General features: G+C 35.5%; 1 protein-coding gene across 1 annotated transcript; it reads right to left on the bottom strand.

Annotated features, from left to right (window-relative positions):
- Positions 1-208: 208 nt before the first annotated feature.
- Positions 209-25,011, bottom strand: LOC110461321 (organic cation transporter protein-like). The gene is made up of 7 exons (XM_021514747.1): positions 24,991-25,011; positions 13,010-13,163; positions 12,164-12,335; positions 3,913-4,016; positions 2,046-2,191; positions 578-746; positions 209-269 (listed from the first exon to the last, which is right to left on the bottom strand). The coding sequence occupies exons 2-7, from the start codon at positions 13,150-13,152 to the stop codon at positions 257-259; spliced, it is 747 nt and encodes a 248-aa protein (XP_021370422.1). The 5' UTR covers positions 13,153-13,163; positions 24,991-25,011; the 3' UTR covers positions 209-256.

Raw genomic sequence — 25,011 nt, 5'->3', positions numbered from 1 at the left:
CGTAATTTTCTCACACAAACCAATGACGTAACAATCAATACCTGCTCACAAGAGAAGATAACTCTGCAATACGCAAAGACGGAATACAACCATGTAAAACTGTACCAATTATTATTTTTGGCATCAACAGATAATTCATATCTAAAGTAGTGATTTATATCATATTTGCTAATTAAATATCCAGTTAAAAGGCTGCAGAAAACCTCGGGGATTAGTATTCTAACAGCAGTGTCGACCACCTTGTGACAGAAGCGGGCTAACTGATGTGTCTGAAAAGTCAACCAAACAAAAACAGTCGATAAGGTTTAAAGGGAGAGATACAAAAATATAACAAATTTGGATAAACTTGACTTAATTGTTATTTATGGTTCTACGTGCGAAAGTTCTATGTTCAGGCAGGTATTACGTTATGTCTTAAGCTAACATAGTAATGCCCAAGTTAAGGTCAGTTGAAAGTGATTTCGGTGTCTCCCTTAGTATTGTGTTAGGCCATTTTCTAAACCATCTGACTGAGCTGTTGAAATGCTCCTGCGCACGTAAATACAGTCTACACTTGACGAGCCTACTAAGTACTCACAACACATACAGCAGACCGAAAACAGACGGCACTGATCCAGTCAGTTGTAATGTTCTCCAGTCTCTGACGAAGTAAGCCAGGCAACACAGGATCATCTCCCCTATGGTAAACGTAATCTCGTGAACTGAAACCACAAAATATCTCCACGTTGGTCCCACCATTTCCATTACTGTAAAACAAGTAAAACACAATAAATAGCCATAAACTACACGATTTTTTTTATGCAGAGGCCATAAGAATATTGGTTTGGTATTTTATGTTTAAGCCATGAGAATGTTGGTTTGATATTTTCATGTATGGACCCTAATTATGTTGGTTTGATAATTTTATGTATAGGCCTAACAATGTTAGTTTGTCATTTTTATGTATAGGCCATAAGAATGTTGGTTTGATATTTTTATGTATGGACCCTAATTATGTTGGTTTGGTATTTTTATGTATAGGCCCTAATTTTGTTGGTTTGGTATTTTTATGTTCAGGCCCTAACAATTTTGGCTTGGTATTTTTTATGTAAAGGCCCTAAAAATGTTGGTTTGGTATTTTTTATGTAAATGCTCTAAAACTGTTGATTAGGTAGCATGTATGTATAGGCCTTAACAATGTTATTCGAAAGGTAATTGTTTTACAGGTTTATACTTCCTTGAAGCAATGGCATCTTTGGTTAGTTTCTGTATAGTTTTTAAGAAACAGTAAATATTTAGAAGATAAAAAAATCTTATTTTTCTAGCATCAAAGACGTTAATTTCCCCCCACAAACAATATGTATGGAAGGTGGTGTTTATTGTTGAAACCAGATGTGGGCGTCTGAATGGATTTTAGACAATTTATACCCTTTTTTTAACGACCAAGCGTGTTGGATGACTTTTTTTCAGTGATAGAATTTACTTTGTAAACAAAGGTTTTGTAGTTCTATAATTAATATAATTCCACCTGAAAAGACATCCTCAGTGTGATCACCGCCATTGGTATCATAGTTAAGATGAAATTTGCCATTTTATATTTTGATTTTCTCTTTTTCAAACAAACAACTTTAGCCAGAGTTCCTATAGAGAATTTGTAATCTATGTTTTTCTTCAAATTTGATAGTTATTTGATAGGCTATTTTAGTTAGCCCTTTGTCAGACAGTGACTCTCAAAGAACTGCGGATATTGATACGTGTATTACAACAACACGAAATCTTTCTTTATAGAATGCATATAAAAGTGTGCAAGGTACAAACACAGGTGGTGATTCCACTCTCAATATTAAGTAATACATGTACATACAATATGCCAAAATTGAATTACACTGCATCATAAAGCTGTTGGTATGGTAGGGGCTAAAAACATTGAAATCCAAATAGTTATAAAACTACTACAATAACATATTCTAAAATTCAAAATGCAGATTGAAGGCAATTATGTCATAATTGCTTAGTGTAATGTAACATACAATTGGCAATATGTTTTGACTCAATATCGTGTTTACCAATAAGTTTCAATGGGCCTAGATTGCATCCTACTCCCGTCAAGAACCTCAGTATGGCCAAAACATACGCCGAGGGAGCCCATGCACAGCCGATAGAGAAACACAAAAACGTCAGAGTGATGCATACTACAGGTTTACGTCCAAATCTATAACGAATAAAAACACGAAATTTTCACATGTTTGTTATCACTGTGAGGGTTGTTACAATATCTGGCAACAATATCTCGTTAAAGTTCAATAAATGTCTATCTACCTATACATTTCAATTCGTATGCCTTGCAATTAAGTTGTTTCTGTCTCGATTCTAGAATTTGACATGGAAATAAAAGTCAGATATCGTCGATGAAGCAGCAGACACACTTCCAGAACACTTAGTTTTGTTATATTTGTACATTTAAAGCGCATTCATCCATGTTTCCTTTTGCCAATTTTTTTATCCTACTGTCATCTATTTTGAGTTCGAACTACGTTTTTGTTGACACTTCTGTATTCTTTTGTTGGTTTGCGATGCACAGCATATCAGCAGTGTGAAATTGAACGTCATTTGAAAAAGTCGGGATAGCGTTACCATCAAAATTACTTAGACATCGTGACAAGTTCACTTAGTAATAAGCCAAGTCAGCGTATAGATAACATAACTATTTCTCCACAAGCGTTAGGCATTGGCAACAATATACCACAATAGCTTTCAACTTAGTAGTGAGTACGGGATGGTGATATGAAACTTTCTACTGAATCTAACTCTACATGCTTGAAGTGCGAAGGCCTAAAGATCTTAATAGAAATAAAACTGAGTAAAATTAAAAAAAAGGAAATAACGGCGAGAGTCCTAAAATGTTTGAGTCTGCATTCACTTTCGCGTAACAGAAAACAGCATATAATCTATGTACATAATGATATCACACATAGAATGTATGTTTATACCTTATTCAGATCGCTATGCATATATTATCGTATTATCGTATGTTTTCAATCAGCATACGTGCATTCACGAAGACAAAGCACCATTAGGTAAACACTGTCACATGATGGGCCCTATTATTTATAAACATAGTTTTCATGTGACCATAGTTGTTACGAGGACGTAAACACAACACAAATAACATAAAGATGTATGAAGTGACCTTACGGTAAAGCAGGTCACAGAAAGTATAGCAAAAGAAAAGGGCACACTTTAAGAACCTAAGGCATATAGAGGTTCCCCAACGAGTTGGTTATTATGTTTATCTAACTCAATTGACGTGAATCATGACGTCACAATGGAAGATGACATCGCAAAGCATTGTTACGTGACGTCAAAAGACATGACGTCATAAAATATTGTTTAATGAAATCACGTCCAGGCTGTTAAAAATGTTTACCAACTCCTTGGGAGTGAGGAAAACTAAAGTGGTTGTGGGAGAAATAATATTACAACGGTATACACGCATTTATATAAGTTAGATTTATAAACGTATTTAAGCTTTAGATTCCTGCTTATTGACCGAGTCCCATCTTTAAAACGAACACATTATCGGGGTAGACATACGTACTTAAAATCTACATCATATAACTATTTTGTATCATGAACAGGTTTATTCTGATGTACGCGTTTGACAGAAGTAAATTATTACGTCAATGACAGTGAAGAAGTCAGCACCAACGCCTTTTCTATTGTAAGTAGTATATTTACTTAAAACATATATGAAAATGAAGATTTACTACCATTTCGATACCAGGAAAGAAGTGTTGCAAAATTGTCAAAGAAACATATGATCGCGTCAAAGCAATGGTCTTCGACACATTTTGACGATGACTGGATTCACCATTTATACAATGATATAACAAATGTGAAAGCTCCATACACTGATGCTGTAAATATACTCACGAGTCTCCGAATATCCCGGACAACAGAGCACCGACCAGCATTCCAAACGAAAACGCCATGGTAACGTGTGACTTGGCAACCGCATTATCACACACTAAATCAAACTGCAATTAAATATATGTAAATTGAAGTATTCACAATAACAAACATTAAATTATAAAAATGTTTGATCAAATGATATTGTTTGTTTATTTGATATATTCGTAACAACCAGTCATTATAACAATACCTTTATTCTTTCTTGTGGTTTGCACGGTTCGGGTCAGAAAAGCTTTTCTCTTTTTTTGCAATCCTTTCGGTTGGAGAAAATCGCATGGTGTAATCCAAATGCATAAACGTATATGTTCGAGGAAGTTAAGATTATGATACACTCTTTAGATGTACATGTAGGTGTTTTCTTATTTGTCCCTGATTCAGGGACCCAGATTATACCGAAACTGATCTGCCCCCTACTAAACAATACCAGTGTGTCCTCGTTTTAACATTTAAAAAAGGGGAGACGAGTTTGGTTTTTGATAGGTGGCGACCTCATATCATCTTAGTCTCTTCTGTGACCATGAGAACAAGACACAGAAGGAAAGCCCGTATTATTCAGGAGATTTTTTATTCATCGCTCACACAATGACATACTGAAGGTAGATTATGTTTTTGATGTCCGCGAACATGTACGGGACAACTATAACTTAATAATAATAATAATAATTCGAGTTTCTTTTATACATGTACCACTTTATCACAACCTAGTTCGTATGTCGTCTCAAAGCGGTTCACAAATCATTATCCGTGGTTATACGGCCTTTGCAACCAGCCAACATCTTTCTCAACTCCCTGGGGATCATACAGCAGGTGCTACCATTTCGGCCCTCACAGTAAGTAGTCAAAAATTCTAGCACTGCCAAACCACGTACTCAATTACAGCTGAATCGATTAAAGTAACTTGCTTGATAATACAACAGAGTGCCGTGCCGTGACTCAAACCCCCAACGGTCACGAGCCCTACTTGCCTCCCTTGATGAATAGGAAATGAGAGTTCTACGCCACTTTATCCCTCCTTCTTTATTTATAGTAAATCCCTACCTGACGGGATGGATCAGTGAGGGACCAGTGAGGGATGAGGGACTGACCCTGTGACGTTTTAATTCCCTTCGTGTCTAAATCAAATAATACATACCAACCCAAATAGGGAACATTGAGGGACTGCCTTGTGTCAAGTCTAATTTTAGAGAAATCGGTTCGGTCCGCTTCTATTTTGCGGTATCGTAGTTATTTTAAGCCCAGTGCGGGTTTTCCCAATTTGTGTATATTAGACACCTTTACTTATAAAAGCGTTATCAGTTGAAGTTTAACATACACACTCGCTACTGAAGATATACACAGCAGACAGCTTTTGGGAAAAATAGTGAAAACCAGTCGAACGTCTCTTTACCTATAGAGCGCCATTATCTCGCTGTCAATCAAGGTGTATACATATATATCAGCTGTTTATACACAAGTAACAGTGTAACGTTCGAATGGAGATGGATAGACGTCATATGTACATAATACAGACTGTAGCTGAATTAGACAAATTGGCCGAAATCAACGGTTTGTCTCCAAATTTACGCCGCCTTTTTCTCCTCACCCAACAACTGTCAGATGATAAAAATACGAAAAAATCCAATGAAAACAAATGTGATGTATGTAACAAAGTTTTTAAACAAAAGTCACATCTACTTAGACACGAAAGAACATTTCACGACGATTCGATTAAATATACATGTTCTCACAGCGGTATGAGCTTTAACCGAAAGGATAACTTCAATCGTCATCTTAAATCGCACAAGGAAAATACACCACCTAACCGGAAAAGGAAAATAACCGATATTAACGACAGTGTTTATTCGACTTCCCCGAAAAGACAGAATATTGGAGAACGCGATGACGCTTGAAAACCTGACTGTAAAACTGCTGAAAACAATGTTTACGTAAATGTATATTGTGTTCGAGAGTGAAAAATATTCTACCGGGAAAAATAATTTGTGCACCTTGTGGAGATCAAGGAAGAGAGTGCAAGTGGTGTCACCGGCCACTCCCGGGAAGATGTTATGGAAGGAGGACAGATATATGTGATCGATGTTTGACACGACGAGACGCCTGGACAACTCGTCAACAACGCGGAGGCCCAGTCGGAAACATTAGATCCGAACCCGGGAAATTTTTGGGACGTTTTGCATTTCTTTAGTGACATTCAAATGGTTATCAAAGGCATTTTAGAAAACAGACTACAAAAGGTCAAAGGTATGAAATACACTTTTGTAAAATGTGTGAAATTTTACCAAAACAACGAAGTCATTTATGCAGAACCCACATTTAGATATATAAATTCAACATGTACGAATGTTTCTCAATTAAATGACAACCTCGCAGAGGCTTTTAAAAACCCTGTCTTGCATTCCAAACAATATGGAAAAAAATGTCGTTCTCCGTCGGGAAATTGAGATTCATAGATTCCTTTCAATTCTTGAATGCCTCTCTTGACACACTTGTGTCAATTTAAGCAAGTGAGGGAATAGATAAATTCCCAAATTTGTCAAAGCACTTCCTGAAGAAACCTCTTCTTAGGAAGGGAGTGTATCCGTACGATTATGTGACATCACCCGAAAAGTTTGCCGACAATGAATTACCTGGAAAAGATCGGTTTTACAATAAACTTTCAGATTCAGATCTACCCGACACAGATTATGAACATGCACTGTCCATTTGAAACACGTTTGACATGACATGCTTTGGTGATTATCATGATCTATATCTACAGACAAACGTGTTGTTGTTAGCTGATGTCTTCGAGAATTTTCGGTCCATCAGCTTGGACTATTACAAACTGGATCCTGCCCACTATTACTCGGCTCCCGAATTTTCTTGGGAAGCCATGTTAACAATGACCGGGGTATAACTTCAGCTTCTAGATGATATCGACATGGTACTGATGGTTTAAAAGGGTATACAGGGAGGTGTGTCAATGATTTCAAAGAAATTTGCTCAGGCCAATAATCCTATGTCCCCAGAGAACGATCCGTCAAAACCGATCACTTGGCCCACATACCTTGACATGAACAACCTATATGGTACGAGCATGTCTGAACCCCTACCGGAAAAAAGACTTTGCATGGTTGACACCAGAACAAATCGCACAGTATGACATAACTAACGTTGACGACAAAGCGGAAACGGGCTACATTTTAGAAGTTGATCTCGAATATCCGGATCATTTGCATGACAAACACAATGATTATCCCCTAGCACCCGAAAACATCAGCATACAAAGAACATGCTCTCGCCACATTCTAGAAAGCTTCGAGAGAAATTGGACATCAAAGAAAAATTGTCCCAAACCTTTGCACCTAGCAGCAGTATGTTCTCCATTACAGAAATTTGAAAGATTACCTCTCAAAAGGTATGATTCTCACAAAAATTCATCGAGCTATTGAGTTTGCTCAATCTGCGTGGCTGAAGCCTTATGTTGATTTCAATACCGAGAAAAGAATTCTCTGTAAAACTGACTTTGAGAAGGACTTTTTCAAATTGATGAACAACTCCGTTTTTGGCAAAACAATGAAAAACATGAGAAAAAGAGTCAGTGTAGAGCTGGTCAATACGTCTAAAAGTCTCCGCTAGGTCTGTGCTAAACCAGATTTTCAATCTTTCAAATTTTTTAACAAAGGTCTTGTCGCCGTCAGCATGAAGAAAACAAATATTGTTTTAAATCGGCCAATTTATGCAGGGTTCTGTATTCTAGAGGTCTCAAAGATATTCATGTATCGATTCCATTATGACTTCATCAAACAAAAGTATGGATCTAATGCCGAACAACTCTTTACTGAAACTGACTCCCTCACGTACCGTATAGAAACACCAGACTGGTACAGGGACCTACAAGAAAACGCCGACCTGTTTGACACGAGCAATTACCCAAAAGACAGTCCTTTATTCAGAATGAAAAATTGCAAAGTCCTCGGGAAAATGAAAGACGAATGAAAAGGTCAAATTATGGATCAGTTTGTTGGATTAAAACCAAAAATGTACAGTCTGACGTGCGGGGGTATAGAAAAACGTACGGCCAAGGGAGTGAAGAAGTCTGTTATTGAAAAGCAAATGAGGCATCAAGCGTACTTACACTGTCTTTTTTAACAAAGTAGTTGCAAACATAAAATGAATCTTATACGTAGTTTTGATCACCAACTCTATAGTATAACGGTCAACAAGACTAGTCTATCCCCGTACTACGACAAACCGTATTTCACTGGCATAGAGAGTTTGGCTTATGGTCATTATACAATTTCACAGTGATGAGTCATTTCATATCAATAAACGCTCAAGTTTTTATAATGTTATCGTTTGTGCAACTATATAGATGTCATTTTGTTTTCACAAATTATATGTATGTTAATAAATGCTATTTCTACTTGATGGTTGTAAATACTATACGATTTGTTTGTACATTACTTCGTTTAAATAAGCACCTCTTGTGCTATATGGTAGAAAGCATGCATGTTTGTATGAAATGTCCGTCTGTTTTAATAAAGTCATTAGATATCAGTCAATAGTTTATGTTTCCTCTATCCATCCCATCATCCATGCAGTTTTCAATGGATTCCATAACATCTTCATGTAATCGCCCGTGTCTTAACTGCAATAAATAGGACTTCAGTTTTCCATAGTATCCTAGGAATTCTTTAAGGTCCTCATCCTTAAGTTTCATATCAGCCTTCAATTTAGCCTCGGAATGTGACATTCCTTGATTCTCATAATTCTTTTGCCATTGTTCTTCGTTTTCATCTCTAGATATTTCCGCAAACTGTGTAAACACGTTATCCGCGTCTTCGTCGTATGAATATATGGACGATTCACTATCTTCAGAGATCGTTCTGTCAAATTTCATTTTTTTTGTCAGGTTCAGAAACTTCCTCAGACATTTTTCTCTTAATAGGATATTGATCGGGACATCAATTCCTAATGTGTTTCTGGAGATCATGTAAGTTTTCGAAGACAACACCACAATCTTCACTGCTGATCATATTGATGATCTGTGGCTCTTCTACTACAGCAGTTAAATACGTATCTTCTTCAGAGACTCCAGAATACGTCTGCACAGTAGGAAGGTTGTGATCAGAATTAATCAAAATCGCATTCGTACATCCATTTATAGATTCATTCGGGAAGACGTTACATAAATATTCAGGGGTAGTAGGTTTTAGATCCACCAATAAATAGCCATATGGTTTATTTGTAGCTTCTCTGAATTGCGTCATTAAGTACTGTGAATTCTCTGAATACATTTGCCTAGCCAGCGTCATGATTTGTTGCTTATCCACAGGGTTATTAAACACGACTAAATAGTGACAATTCCTTATCTGTGTAGGGTCCCTGTTGTAATACAGGTTTTGATTAATGGCAATGACATAGAGGTTTCTATGGTGACTCCCCTCGGTAAATAATTCGTTGATTCTCGGATCCTTGGAGGCTGTGGACATTAGGTCGTCCAGTATGATGAGGTTTCTAACACTCGGATTAATGAAAGAATCTTGATCTAAGTCGAGAGGTATCCCCTGTATAAATTCAGCTGAAGGGTTGACATTTGCTGTGATGACATCATACAGAGGTTGTCATCGTTTGTACAGCCATATGATTCTCTGAGGTGGAGGCTCTATTTTTGTCAAACAATTTTGAAGCATAGTTTTAACAAAGTACGTTTTCCCACAGGAAGTAGGACCAGACACGTTAGCTGTGAAGGGATGTTTAAAAACAAAGTCCCGTTGTGGCGACCGTGTCACTTGCGAGGACGGCGAATGCAATTCTTGTGGCGGTGGCGTTAGCGGCGGTGATGATGGCGGCGGCGGCGGCGGCGGCGGTGACTGTAATTCCTGCGATGGCAGCAACAACTGTACCTCCTGCGGTGGCGGCGGTGGCGGTGGATACGCATTAGTGGTTTGCGGATATGATTGACTGCCTCCGTGAATTGTTTTCATGTGTCTGAAGAGAACATCTCTTCGCAAGAAACTTCTTTTACATTCTGGGTACGATGTACACTGCATGGCTGCTAAAATGGAAATGAAGACAAGTTCGTTATGGCGTCCTTTTTATAGGTTATAGAGATTTCCCCTCAAGTGCGCTGTGAGGTCTCGCATTGTAATTACGGACAGTGTCTTGTAAAATGTCTAAGTACCAATAGGTTCTGTTGTGCGTGAAATATCGGTACATTAATGTTTTCAATGTCCTGATCACCCTTTCGGCATAATTTGCATGAGTGACATTATGAGGGACATAATACCCACCCCTTCTTTATCTAAATATTGCTTCACCCATCTATTTTTCCATTCACTCCCCGGATCCGATCTGACATCTCTAGGTTGTCTGCCCTGACCAAAAATCCTTTTGAATCCGTCAATGATTGTGTTGTGAATCTTGTTTTTAAGAGGAACTACCCATAAATGACGTGAAAACACATCAATGGCAACGAATAAATAAGGCATTCCATCGTTTTCTTTTCCTAGGTCGGATACATCGGCGAGATCTACGTCCCATAAAACATCGATACCTTGAGGTATCACTTTTCTGGTCTTAAACTTGTAACGAAGTGGTCGTTGTAGACCGTAGGCGTCTGTGTCCTGCAGGAAAGGTCGAATAACATCAAAGCCAACCTTGTACTTTCCTTCTTTCTTCAGAAATCAGCAGATTTTTTCTGTTCCTTCATAGCTAACAGGACTGTTTAAGTCAAAGTATATGTCTTTTAAATAATCCTTCAAACTCATGATTGAGAAATGAAAAGAGGGTAACTAAACGTACCTTTATATATGGCGAGAAGTGTAACTCAGTCTCTACTATTGTAACGAGTGTACCAGGCTTAAAATAACTACGATACGCAATGTAGAAGCGGACCGAATCGGTTTCTCTAAAAATAGAATTGACGCAAGGCAGTACCTCAATGTTCCCTATTTGAGTTGGTATGTATTATTTGATTAAGACACAAAGGGAATTAAAAGGTCACGGGGTCAGTCCCTCATCCCTCACTGGTCCCCCACTGATCCATCCCGTCAGGCAGGGACTTACTATAAATAAAGAAGGAGAGATAAAGTGGCATAGAACTCTCATTTCCTATTCATCACTCCCTCTTGAACACCACAGAAATAGAACATAACCTTGACATGACCTTCAACCTGTTGAAGTAGGTCATTATCTGGTAGGAGGTCCTTAGTTGTTAAGAAGACGTGAACTCAAAACAAATGTTGTCTTCTTTGGACTATACTCTTTTTGATATTACACTAATCTCAGCTAAATGTATGTCACTAAGCCGGAAAGTGAGGTTGTGAATAATCGTCCATTGAGTATTAAATATTGAACTAAACAGATTTTTTTTTTCTTTTGGTCGTTTTTACAGATGATGCAAGAAAACGATCAAGAAACGAAACTTTTTTATATTTCCTGAAAGCCCAAGAAATTTGCCTGTATTTTGAACAAACAGGGAAATATCAACTTTTCCTTATCCTTTTCCCTGGTGGATAACAAGTAATGAATTGTTTTCTGTTTGATTGCTCCAACAAATCAATATGTGTTCTACTGAAAGAAGACCTGGTAATAGAAACAGTTGCTAACAAATCAACCTTAGTTAAAAAGTTTATTTAATTTGCTAATGACTAGAAATGGAATGAGTGTGTGTATGTTGCATGGAAAAATGAATTGTAAATGTATTGTTAAAAAAAATAATTAAAAATTAAAAGAAACCAAAAAAAAAAAAACATTAGTTAAAAAGTTTACTTAATTTGGCTTTCTACATCTATATATTTTACAAATAAGTGCTTGTTTTTTTCGTATTCCTCTGGATCATTGCACAAAGACCTAGCCTTTAAATAAGTTGATTTTGAAATATATTTTTACAAATATAGATCCACCTTCAACAAACTTGTTAATGTTAGGATATTAATTTATTAACGTCACGTTGATATGTATACTGACACCTAGATATATGTATACTTACATTCTCATTTATGTTTACTAAAATCATGATATATGTTTACTTACATTCTGCTGTATGTATACTAACATCCTAGCATATTTTTACTTACATTCTAATATGTATCCTTACATTTTGATAAATGTTTACCTACATCCTGATAAATTCATACTTTCATCCCTACTTATGTTTACTTACATCCTGGTATATGTGTACTTACATCTATATATATGTTTACTTACATCTATATATATGTATACTTACATCCGAAATCGGACTGCTGGTTTGTTCAGACGTATCGTAGGACCATGACTTACACTGAACGTCATACGTAGTGTTTGTGACATTATCGAAGTGATGGGTTTGGCATGAGGTAAGCGAGGCGTTTGACACCCATATATTGTCTTCTGGGTATGCCGTTTGCTTGTCTTTACATCTGAGCAGTATAGAATATATATATTTAGACATTTAGATAAAAGTTGTCAATCACCGAATACCGTTGTCCAATTAGGAAAACGTGTTCAATAACATCAATGAAATGCCTTCCATACAATTTATTGATAGCATTATATCATAAACATATATATTTTAACACATATGGGAATATAAAGCCAAAATACCATACACGGCCAGACATGATTTAAAAAATGTAACATAGAATAATAATTTAAATATTAAACACTGATGGAAATTCTTCATTTTTTTTATTTCATCTATTTTCATCTTCAGATAAAAAAAAAAAAAAACAATTTTGTAAAAATCTAATAAATTAACTATTATTTGCAGTATATGGAAAATTAAAAATATTCGTATCATTTAGTTTTTTAAATGTATATTATGCCTATTATGTACATGTTTATTTGACTACTGTATAGTTTGTATACACGCCTTTTATGCATATACAAACAAATTGTTTGCATCGGTGTCTGATTCGTGTCAACATGAAAGATGATACATTCAAAACGAACGTAAGCCGAACGAAAGCTAATTCCATATTGGCGTTTGATAATTAACAATAGTTATAAAACGAATAGTATTGATTTTTTAAAACGATTTTATTTTTAAGTTGTATTTGCGTAATTTTGAATAAATTTATATGTAAAATTTTACCGGTGTTTGTGTTCTGACAGGATGAAAATAGGAATCATGAACTGAAATGCGAAGATGAGGTACGGAAATAAACCGAGCAGGATGAGGCGTCTTTGGTACGGTCCAAACGCTCCCACCTGTTTGATGACGTCATCAAACGTCATCGTTCAGCTCTCTGTAATACAATATTACGCTATATTAAGATATGATGTATTCATTCAAAATTGTTTCCCAGACATTTGTACTGCAAATAAATGAATTGAACACTGATACGACTAAGCATGTATTATCTTTTAGAAGTTACACTTACCTGTACCGAAGGAATTACATGGCACTTGACAGTCCATTACTGACTCGTTCTAGTTCTAGCCTTAATCCTATCACATTATGCATTATCCTAATTGCTTACTTATGCTAGCCAACAATAAAGATAAAGGATCGTGCATGAAGTGGCATCTGCCTCTTAATTTGTACTTAAATCCCTCTGATCCTGTATTACGTTTACTTATGTTTATCTACTTTCCTATGAATATGTATGGAGAAGAGCTGAAAATTGGGTAAGAAACCTCAAGATTTTGGAACTCTGTTGATCTGTCGATCGTCCTAGTTGAGAAAGTTTGATAAATATATTTTGGAACATATGATATAATTAACGTTAATGTTAATAGTATATGTTGTGAAACATCCATGTGTAAACACACAAAGTTGTAAAAAGGATGCTCACACAAAGACCTTTTGGTGCGTAAAAAGAAGTCAACATTTTCACAAAATAGTTACTGATCTCTGAGACAACGGGAGTATACATTTTGGCACCAATCGACTTTTAAGTTTCAGTATTTAGAATGGCTGCCGTTGCCTGTGATTGGTCGAGATATATCTGGCTATCACTTGTGTTCTATATTGGTCGCTGATTGGCTGATATGTTCACGATTATAACTTCGGTTCAATTTCATTAACTCTTGAATCATACTTGTGACAACGCCCAACATGTTGTAAACTTTGCATCGAACAACAGATTTTTCAGACCTGATATCTTGAATGTGATGTGTAAGTTTGATAGTCTGTCATGTTTCTATGACTAAGTCGTACTGTATGCACAACTATAGCATCAGGAAATAGTTGCACGATCTTTATAAAAATGCTGTATTTAAATGACATCATTTAGATAAGTGATTTATGTTATAAACAAGAATTACACAGATATGCACATAGAGCCGCCAGAATCTTCGTCTTGCTGCAAGTTTAACAAAAAACTGGGAATATCCATAGGAACTAATTATGTAGTTTAATGAAAATGTACATGGGAACAAGAAAATGTTATGTGCGCATTATGCAAAAAAATCGCAAATGGCATGCATTTTCTTACACAATGCCCAGAGTTATTTCAAAGTAGTGATGAATCAACGTAAACGCACATGTTCCTTTTCCTTGTTTTAAACAGGTGTAGACTAAATTAACCTTTTGAAAAGTGGTGCAATTGAAATATCCGATAACAAATGAGCACAAATGATGTCGAATGCAACAGCAAATATACAAGTAATGATGAAGGAAATCTACTCTTTACGTAAAATATGTTTTGCGCACACTAAAATGTACAAAGTACAGCATGAATACCAGCACGTTGTAAAATGATCAATTTTAAAATAAAATAAAATAACATAAAGTCTTATTTATTTTACAGCAATTATGAAATAATCAACTTTTATTCATCGCTCTTATTGGTCTGGAGGTAAGCGCGCGTGGGGTCTTACTGTGGGAGGAAACCGGAGTACCGGGAGAAAACCCGGTCGCCTTGGTGAAAGGCAAGTGTGTTGTTAACTGCATCATCCGACTACCATATATTATCCATCTATGTACCATATGTATAAGAACAGTACAAATATAAATGTACACATTTCCCTATATATCATATATATAGTTGACATGTGTTTATTACTTTAGATCATTTGAGAGCATTAGATACAATCTCAAATGCGTTTACAGCAGATTTCAGTTTGTCTTAATTTTCTTCTTATTTATTGTGTTCTTTTTAACGAATAATATATAAAAAGTCCATTAATCTATACGCATTTTGTCCATTTCTGTGAAAAGTTTGCTCATGTCTATGTATAATACATATATGATATATGATAAATCTCTGACAGGAGGAATTGAAAAATTAAAAAAAAAGAAAAATCTGTCTGTAAATAACGTTATTTTGGTGCCCCTATCCCCCCGAGAATAAACATAGGTTGTTTAAATAAATAAATCAGGTTTATTCTTATGTCGATTTATTTCATCAAAATTTGTATTTATTTATTAGATTTTAAATTTGTTTACAAAAGTGATTTTTTTTAATCTGCCTTTGTTCCCAATCTAACAAGCACGGAAAAGAGAGACAGTCATGGTAAATCACGAATAAGGTCCTTTGGAAAAATGAGATTAAGCTTTTTAGATTTTATTGCAATATGACCAACGCCAGCCTTCACACCAAGGGAAGAATTCCTTTGTTAGACTAGATATTAATACAATATAGTTGTAACGAGACGTTAAAAAAGGTAAAACTGAATTATAACGTGTCACAACAAAATAGAATTAATGAAAAATCGTTCATAAATACCATTCAGCAATACACGTTAATGTTTTAGAAAGATTCAAGAAGAGAAATAATTCTAGCACACATACGTAGAATACGTAACCTAACATCATACATTTGTTAAGCATGTTCTATCTACCATCGTATCGCATTGCCACTATATAACCCTACCAAATTCAGTTGGCATTCATATTGGTTATGAATGCCACTGATCGATTATTGACCTCGTCATTATTATGACGTCATAATTGTTACGTTGGATACCACTGACCCTCTCTGGGAGATGTCTGTTCTATTTATTGAAAAAGCATACACGATACATACATTATTTGAACTAAATGCTAAATAATAATAAGTGTAATTATTTTTTATGAGATGAACAGATTAAACAAATGATAAGTATAATTGTTGAACTGCTTTCAGTTGGCATTCATAGGCAAAATGAATTCCAACTGGAAAAAGGCAAATCCAACATGAAGCGCTTCATTGAATTTGCCTTTGTCCAGTTGGCATACATATTGCCTATGATTGCAAACTGAAAGCAGTTTAATACTTAACACAAAATATACATGTATATTGCAGAGAAATACAGTTAATATCGCCACGTTACAAATAAATAAATAAATAGATAAATACATGCATCAACAAATGTTCAATTTAAACACTTACCTGTCTGTAAGATGTGCTTTTGTTTTTTCAACGTGTACACGATTGTCGTTTTGATATCGATGTGTAGTGTTTGATTCAAAAACCAGAAATAGAGTCAGAAACAAGAAATTCGCGTATTAATTAAGTAAACAACATCATAAAAAGTGCAAGCCAAACAGCAAAACGTTGACATTAAACAAATATATAGGTTAAACGACATTTCGTAGAAGTGGTTCAATGGAGTGATAAGCTTACCACGGAATTCAAGGTCTTAATCATCAATTTGTCAAAAATCATCACGTTTTTTGAGTCATTGTTCAATGTTTGTGTTCCTTTGTGCTTCTACGAAATGCCATGTAATGCTGTGTAGCGCTTTGTGACATGCAGCAAAAAATAATGATAAACTACTGTAAGTTTTGAAAGCCTATTTTACATGCAGGTGTCGTATTTGTTAAATAATACTTATCGTTTTTGCTTCAACTTCCGATTGAATATGCTTGTAATATTGTGTGTTAGTTCACGTAGCTTGTCAGTTACAAATGCACGTATTAACAAACAACAACGGATTGGGACATGCAAACCTACGGAGTTTTAAAGGACACGTCATGAACATCATAGTTCACTGATTGAAAACAAACATAATAGCTGCAAGACGGAAAGGCGATATGAGAACTCTTCAGCAGAATTATTGGAGACGTTAAAATGTTAGCCAGCCGCATTCAATTTATTGGCTGTGAGAAACGATTGATATATAACCCTGAAATGGAGGTTTCTTCTGGATACAAATTAAGACAGCGATGTTGATGCTACCAAAAATCTTTTTTCTTTTCTTCCTTATCAAAATGTACTCAGTGATATCTTCTCATGTACCTCTGGTTAGGTTTTTGATCACTGATTTCTTGAGAATGTTTTTGTCAGTAATTAAGTTACCTGAATAAATTTGGAAATCTGGCCTTACATTTCCCTATCATGCACATTTATAAAAATATTAAAAACACCAAATGAGCATTTGGGTAGTCTGGTGGCGCAGTGGATAGCACACTTACCTTTCACCAAGGCGGCCAGGGTTCGATTCCCTGATCGGACGACCCCTACAGGTGGGGTAATTGAGAAAAGACAACACATTCTGTTAACTACCGCATGTATTTTAAGAGGCAACTAATGCGGGAACCCCCGGTAGAATTTGGGAATTGCTTTTGTGTCCTATACTTGGGGACATAAAAGCGACTAAAATTAATCTGCTGGCTCCACAACAATATGTTGGATCTTTGTATTTCTTTCTTCTTCTAGCTGCCTTTTATTTCCTAGTGCCTTGCTTGGCAACACCTCAATTTTGTCGAATGTGACCGGGTGGAATGCTGTGATGGGCGCCTTTGGCATGGTATTTCAGTGAGGTAGCACTATAAAGTCGACATCAGATCCGCGCTATTACAAGGAGGTTTAAACACCACCATACCCTCTAACATCTGGGCCAACAGGAGTGATTAAGATCAGTTGAAATAACTTGTTTAATAATTGATGTAAAATAAATAAAGTGTATATATGAATGAGCATTACCTCCGCAAAATGGATAGCGTCAATTTCTTTTTCTTTTTTTCTTTTTCTTGGAAATATATTTCCTGTTGTGTGTATATGCTGTGTAACAATTTATGCATGCCATGTTTACCTGTCAGCCATGTTTATGCAAGGAGAAAAAAAATGAAATAGGTCGTTGAGTAATGAAGCACAAAACCGGTTAATCCTGAGCCAGGGACTGTCGATCTTTCTCGCTACATAGTGCTGTTGTAAGGAAAACGGGAACTTCAAATGTACATGAAGTTATTATTCAAATTTGAAGAATTTGGAGCAGTCGGCGGTTGATCAATCACACAATCATATCATATGCACACTTTTCAACAAAGTGTAACACTACTCCATTTAACTTTAAACTGTATTTATACAGCAGAGTTTTAACAGTAGTAAGGTAATACACGGGTTACTGAATTCACCGCTGAAAGATTGTTAACAGCTATTCACATGTTAAGCAATTGAAGTGAAAATAAAAACACTTAAATCAATCAATAAATAAATAAATTCATGAAGCAATAACAACAGAAAAAAATACTTAGAAAGTTAAAACTTGATAAGCCTCTCATACATGTATAATGAAAACGACAAATCATTTTCAAAGAAAACAAGTTGTAATGGGTTTTAAGTACACAAATAACTCAAAAAGCTTTCAAGCTTCACCTGTCCGCTATCAACATCAGTAATTTAAAAGTAGAAAGTAAACCTTTTGTACTCAACGTAGTAATTGTGTTACATCGTAGGCGAGGTATATCCAGGCAGCCCACAACCCCCTGGCAGAATCGGAGGTTTTACTCCATGTCCTCTGCTGAGGTGACTTTTTATGAAAAAAAAATCTGTTGCACCCATTTCAACATATAAGGATCCCTGTCCAACTGCACTATGCATTTTACTGTATACAATTATCTCCCCTTCGCTTCCGTTTGGAAATACACTTCCTCAAATAGAAGGCACAGCAGAAAACGGCAATGCTAAGGGGCGACCCAAGTCGCCTCATACGCTAATGCGAAGCAATGAAGAGAGTAATGTATTTTATGATGTCATCAAAATCTATTGGGGAGAGATCAATGCCATTTAACGATCAAGATGGCGTAGCATTGTATGAAATTGTCAATAGTTAAAAAATATTTCTATCTTCTTCTCAAATTATGTCTGTCTGATTTAGTCAAACCTTGCTAGGAATAGCTTGGATCAATAGCCCATAGGTTTTTATCACAATTAACATTTCAAATTCAACCACAGGAATTTCACAATGAATTACCATGAGTTGAAATTGTATGATGTTATATTTGGATCGGTTCGACGTTCGAAATCCAAGATGGCTGACATGGCGGGCTGTTCATCGTCCATGATCAAATACCACTTGTAGAATTTATTTGATACATGTTAGGAATAATCCCGAGAGGATTCGTACCAAGTGATCCACGTAAGGCTATGGGACGGAGCTCGATACAGCGTGAAACATGTGCTCTAAGAGTATTTGTAAATACGTCAAATGCTGATTTCATGTGTTGACGAGCGATGTCGATAGATTGAAAAAAAAACCGCCTCATTTAAAAGATTATATCATTAAGACATCTTGCTTATCAAAGACCTATGGACACTGAGGTAGACACCAAAAGGACTTTACGGTTACATCTTATGTGGTAGAACAGATACATTCAACATATGTTTGTACATATAACTCGGGGTTCGAAAGTGTTGGAAAAATCATTGACTCGGACCACAAACGTCCTTCGTTTTTTTTTTTTTTCTTTTAATATTTTCTCACCCTCTTTATGTAACCACCATAATACACGCACATATGTTGATTTAGTATACTGTTTACTTAATTCGGCTGCAGTCAGCTACTGTATCCAAGTACATTGCACAGTCTACTCCTCCATTTGTTTCATATATACACATTTAAATTGTATACATATTAAAAGTGTTATACATTAAAATCTCCTAGTTTATATATTTATTTCCAGTAAACACTTTTTAATTTAAGAAGATGACTTCCGGTTCATCATGTAAACACTTCTGGCTTAACACGTACATTGTTATAACAAACTGACTGCAGGACTTGATCTCATAAATCATTTCAGTCACATATACTGACCAGTGTTACAATTTCTTTTAAAATATGATAAAGTATCATAATTGAGTATTACGGTTTTGTTAATGGCTGTATAATGGAAGTCTGAGGCTGATAAATACCTTCCTGTATTACCCATGCCATTGAACAAAATATGCCGTGTACGTAGGTTTCATGGGAGTTAACTCCCTTGTATCATATTGATACATGCATTCTCTCAAGGCAATGTTAATCTGGAAATGCTCTGGAAAATATAGCAATATCTTGTTGTCAGATTATTTTGATGTATCAATCAAACTAGCTCAATTAGTTACCCTTTATTTAGTTGAAGGGCCTTTTTAACACTTTGATGGATCTTTAAAGAATTACCCATTTCAAGTACGCAGAGACTTTCAGGGAAGGTAAAGCAGTCATCATTGGAGCACGAACTGTAACTAAAATGAAACGCTCAACAGCTTACACGTAAGTAAACCGTATACCGAAACTCAAATCTCTTTGGGAGAAAATTCACAATGACGACGAAGACTATACATAAGAAATTCCGTACTTCTTTTTAATTCTTTTGACGACACCTAAACATGTCTGTGCTAATAACCCGCACATATATAACTCATACACTACTTGTGTAGCTATTTAAATTATTTATTTATTTGTTCGTTTGTTTGTTTGCTGGCTTGCTTGAAGTCCTAACGCACGGCTTGTACAATAATGTAACGCAGGGTCGTTCGGTAGAGTAATGAATAAACGGTAGGTATGTCATGAGAGAAAATGAGGCAAAAATTATATACTAAAAGGTATAAATGGAAACGTTGTTGACCGACGTTATTGCAACGTGATTACGTGAACAGCAGATTTTTTTTCCTTTTAAAATTTTTCTAAGCTAAAGAAAGAGAGGGTGAATGTCTACGTGCAACACTTGTTCATGTCCATGGGTGTAGAATAGGGAACGGTACACGGTGGATTTAAATTAAAACCTTAGGCTTGTTAAGAGCACTTACACGTAGACGTATTTGACTTTGAGAAAAACTTGGACGATTCTGGAAAGATCTTGAGCTGAAGTACGATCATACAGCGTCCTATGTATAAACTTATTTTATGTTTACCAAATTGTATTTCAAATTACATTGATGTGGATATAGAGGCAGCAATGCCTGCGTCCACTCATATCATATTAAAACCTATTAAAGAGTTGTGTCCCAATTTTGAAATCAAAACTGTTCAACGAGATGAAAGAAAACAAAGAATCTGATGCACAAACATCAGACGTGTGTATCTACTCATTTTTTCCGTTCCACTCCTTTTATTTCATTTGCTTGATAGAACATATGCCAAAGAACGCTGTAATTATGATCAAAATAATCAAAGCCAACTCTTGGCACAACATCTCGGTGTTCGAACTTAACGGTAGACCAAAAGACAATCGCCACGAAAACACTGTTGTTCTATGCGAATCATTTACTTCATAGACCAAGTTGTCTTTCGGGTTGGTATCTATGATGTACAGTGAAGAAAATATCTGTGTAACTACTTGTCTTCCTTTATTATTTAACATATTTTCTTTATTTCATGTTATTGAAAACTAAATATATAAATAACATTTTCATGGTCAAGGGCTGGTCTATCAAAATTCGTTACGTCTATAAGAAATCTGTATCATATAGACCTATTGTCTATGGCGTGTAAATCCTATATTCTAGGACTGTCATCTAATTTAGAATTAGACTAATATTCCATGTATACGAAGCCTGGCTGAACTCCAACTAACAGGTCACAGCCAACTTTAGGTACGGACAGCAGGACCAACAGGGGCCTTACGACGATCTTTTGCACCATAGGTCATTTCTTCTAGACATCTGTGCACATCAAATCTCCCAATCACGTTCAGACTATGCGGAGTCGTTTAAGATCGTTTCGGGAATCGGGAATCCATCGCCTCATTTGACTCATACAAGTGCGTATTGCATGCCAAGTCGATTAAATTTGATGAACAGTAGACTAAGGATTTATATTCGAAGGAACTATGTAGAAGCATTAGGCATATACATCTCTGATAGTGATGGCCTCAGTAAACATATTGTGTTTCTCACAAAAAAAAACTTTATAGGTTTCCGTACTTCCGACTTATTGGATAAAAAATGCTAGGAATTGGTAAGCAGTTTGGTTACTCACTAGTGTGTAACAACATTGACGTAATTGTATTAGTCAAAGTTTTGATAATGACGTAACCATTATCGAGTTGGACAAAAATGATAACCAACAAGCACTTGCTTGGGGCCTCTATATCTGCTCCTTTCCTTTTACATAAAAGCGATATATCCATCGTTATCTTATATTTATAAATGCATGAGAGATCTAACATAACGATTATTTGATCTGAAGCTGCCACGAGAGTAAAAAAAATATCAATTCTGATGGGCGGTATACAGAAAATGTGCATTACACATGACGCTATCGAAATTGCGTTGAACGATCAGTATAGGAACGGTTTCTCACGGCTAAATCATTTAATGTGTGTATCCTATTGGATTTATCAGTTAACATATTTTACGTTATATCATATCAATTATACGCCGATAAAGATATTTCTTGTTAAAAATGTCATCTCAGTGAAATTCCATAAAAAACAATTGGTCACATGACACTAAACCAGGTCCTATTTTTCTGACAGCGGACTTACCGGAAGTGACTATGTATGAAGGAACCGCCAAAATGAAAGTGTAGCAAAAATGGAAAGAAAAGATAGAACCCCAGACTGTTGCAATGCGGATAGTTGATCTGTTTTGATCTGTATCTATTTGCAATGGTAAGTCACAGAACAGAATTGCCGCGGGGATCCATAATCATCTATATATTACACTGTAAGACCTACCGATTACTTGGGGAATTCATTATCATTGGTTGTCAGTATGATAATACTCTAGAAAAATACCGACCTTCTGACTTAAGAACGACTTGAGGACAATTTGAGAATGGATTTTCCGATTTGGGAATGTATTTCCTCAAAAAAAAAAAAAAAAAAAAAAAAATATGCTCGCGACGTCCATACAAAGTTACTCCGCGTAAGAAAATAGTCCGTCATCAACAAATCATTATAAAATCAAGTTATTAAAAAACCCATTGTGGGAATGATAACATCGTTTTAAGCTTGAATAAGTACATGAAGAAGCCAGTGACGATAATATTGTTTAAACTATATTTCTGCATAGTTATAAGGCAGATGTAATTACCCCGCGCACGTGTTTTCTTTGTTCCCGTTTGTCACGGATCGAGGATCTCGCGGATCGATGATTATTAAACCTAGAGGTAAATTAGAAGATATGGTATTTAGTTGACTTTTCATGAATGAAAAAATATATAAAAGGTAGAGTTCACGATGAGAAAACACAGTGTGATTATCTATATTCATAATACTTCTTCACAAACACTGTTATAAAAATATGTGACAAGAATGTATTTGTTCTATCAATGTCAAAGTAAAAGAATCTGTACAAGACAGTCTCTCATTCACATTTAATCAAGTGAGTCTTTTTACCGGCTTATAAAAATATAAATGCATGGCAAAATAGCACTATTCAATATTTTCCTGCTCATGTCTTGGTCCAATCTACTACAAGACTGTGTACGTTATGTAGCTTGAACACTTGTTTACAAAAAAACCATACCCTCCCCGAATTGTTCTTGCGTTGCCAGGGAAAACTCAACACATTATTTGCTAGAATGTAATAAATAAACAGCACTTAGACAGATTCATATTATCAGTTAGCCGTATCAATTATCATATCAGTTTTCTTTGATGATGAATCTCGAACTTTCTCGAGTTTTCGAGCCGTCCAAGATTTTGTAATCAAATCTTAAAATAGTTCAACTTAATGCATAGCCCTTTTGGATTTCCTTTTAATGTGTGATATGTTGTGTTGCATTTGTTTGACTAGTGTATCTTAAAATGTATTTGGGTTTATAACTCTGTTCAGTGATTTTACCATTGTATTGATATATACTATATTATGTCACGAACTGGCCATGATTATGATGAATTGACAAAGTGATTGTGCTACCTTGATATGGAATTTGAGTTGAAACGTGTGATTGATATTATATACGAACGGCAAGATGTTTATGGCGGTGTTTTATGGTATACACAATTGTCAATAGTTGTTTAGTGGTTATTTATAATATATAATTTTTGTATATATTTCTAGTGTCCATTTACAGCATTGATAAGAAATTCAATTCTTTATAACATGACTATATTATTCAGAATCGCGTTATTGTTAACGTCATTTTTCGTTATTGTAATATAGCAATATTATATTAACATCTGATGATCATATATAAATTAATATATTCTTCATTCCTAGTTTACACTTCATATCACTCCCTTACCCCTTTCCCTTTCCCTATTACCGCATGTGTAGGACTTGTCAGGGACGAGTATTGGCAAAATATATCAACTAAATAAGGTTAAAACTAAATACAAATACCGCGCACAACATTGTGGCATATGACGTCATAACCTTTTTTTGTTGTCTATTTGTTTTAGGTTTTACGATATAGCCTGAAAAACCTTGAATTGGTGGAATAGACAAAATTAAAATTGCTGTTTGTTCATACAAATGGAAATGTGCTTTAGTGTACGATGTTTTCGTAACATATCTATATCTTATATGGTTAATTATATTACCATACGGTCATTGACTCGTAATATATCTTATATAAGTAGAGAAAAAGTTAACATGAAAAAATAAATTAAAACCAAATCAAGTGAGCAATCAGATGAAGTTAGTATTCCAAGGACCTATGCTGTAGTCCGTATGTTGCGATACTATTTCGTTATTTTCACTCGGCTATGACTTGTAGTTTAGGGTCCCCACACCACTACCAACCTTGTTTTAGGTTAGTAGTGGTGGTTCCTAAATGTGCATTGGAAACTGTTTCAACAAGAATGAATATAGCTTTGATAAATTATTTATGAAAAAAACACCATAATTAAAAATATATAATGTTCTGCTTCCCTTGGAACAGGATTACTTTAGATTTAGTTATGTTAGTCGTTTATTCAATTATTATCAATTATACAAATTTGCATTTTCTGTACCAGTCCGCTTTTACAAACGTCTGCACTTTACACATACTGACCATTCTGTAGAGACGTGTGCG

This window comes from Mizuhopecten yessoensis, unplaced genomic scaffold (genome assembly GCF_002113885.1).
Source record: "Mizuhopecten yessoensis strain PY_sf001 unplaced genomic scaffold, ASM211388v2 scaffold10603, whole genome shotgun sequence".
Lineage (NCBI taxonomy): Eukaryota > Metazoa > Mollusca > Bivalvia > Pectinida > Pectinidae > Mizuhopecten > Mizuhopecten yessoensis.
This window is presented reverse-complemented; position numbering and strand designations above follow the sequence as displayed.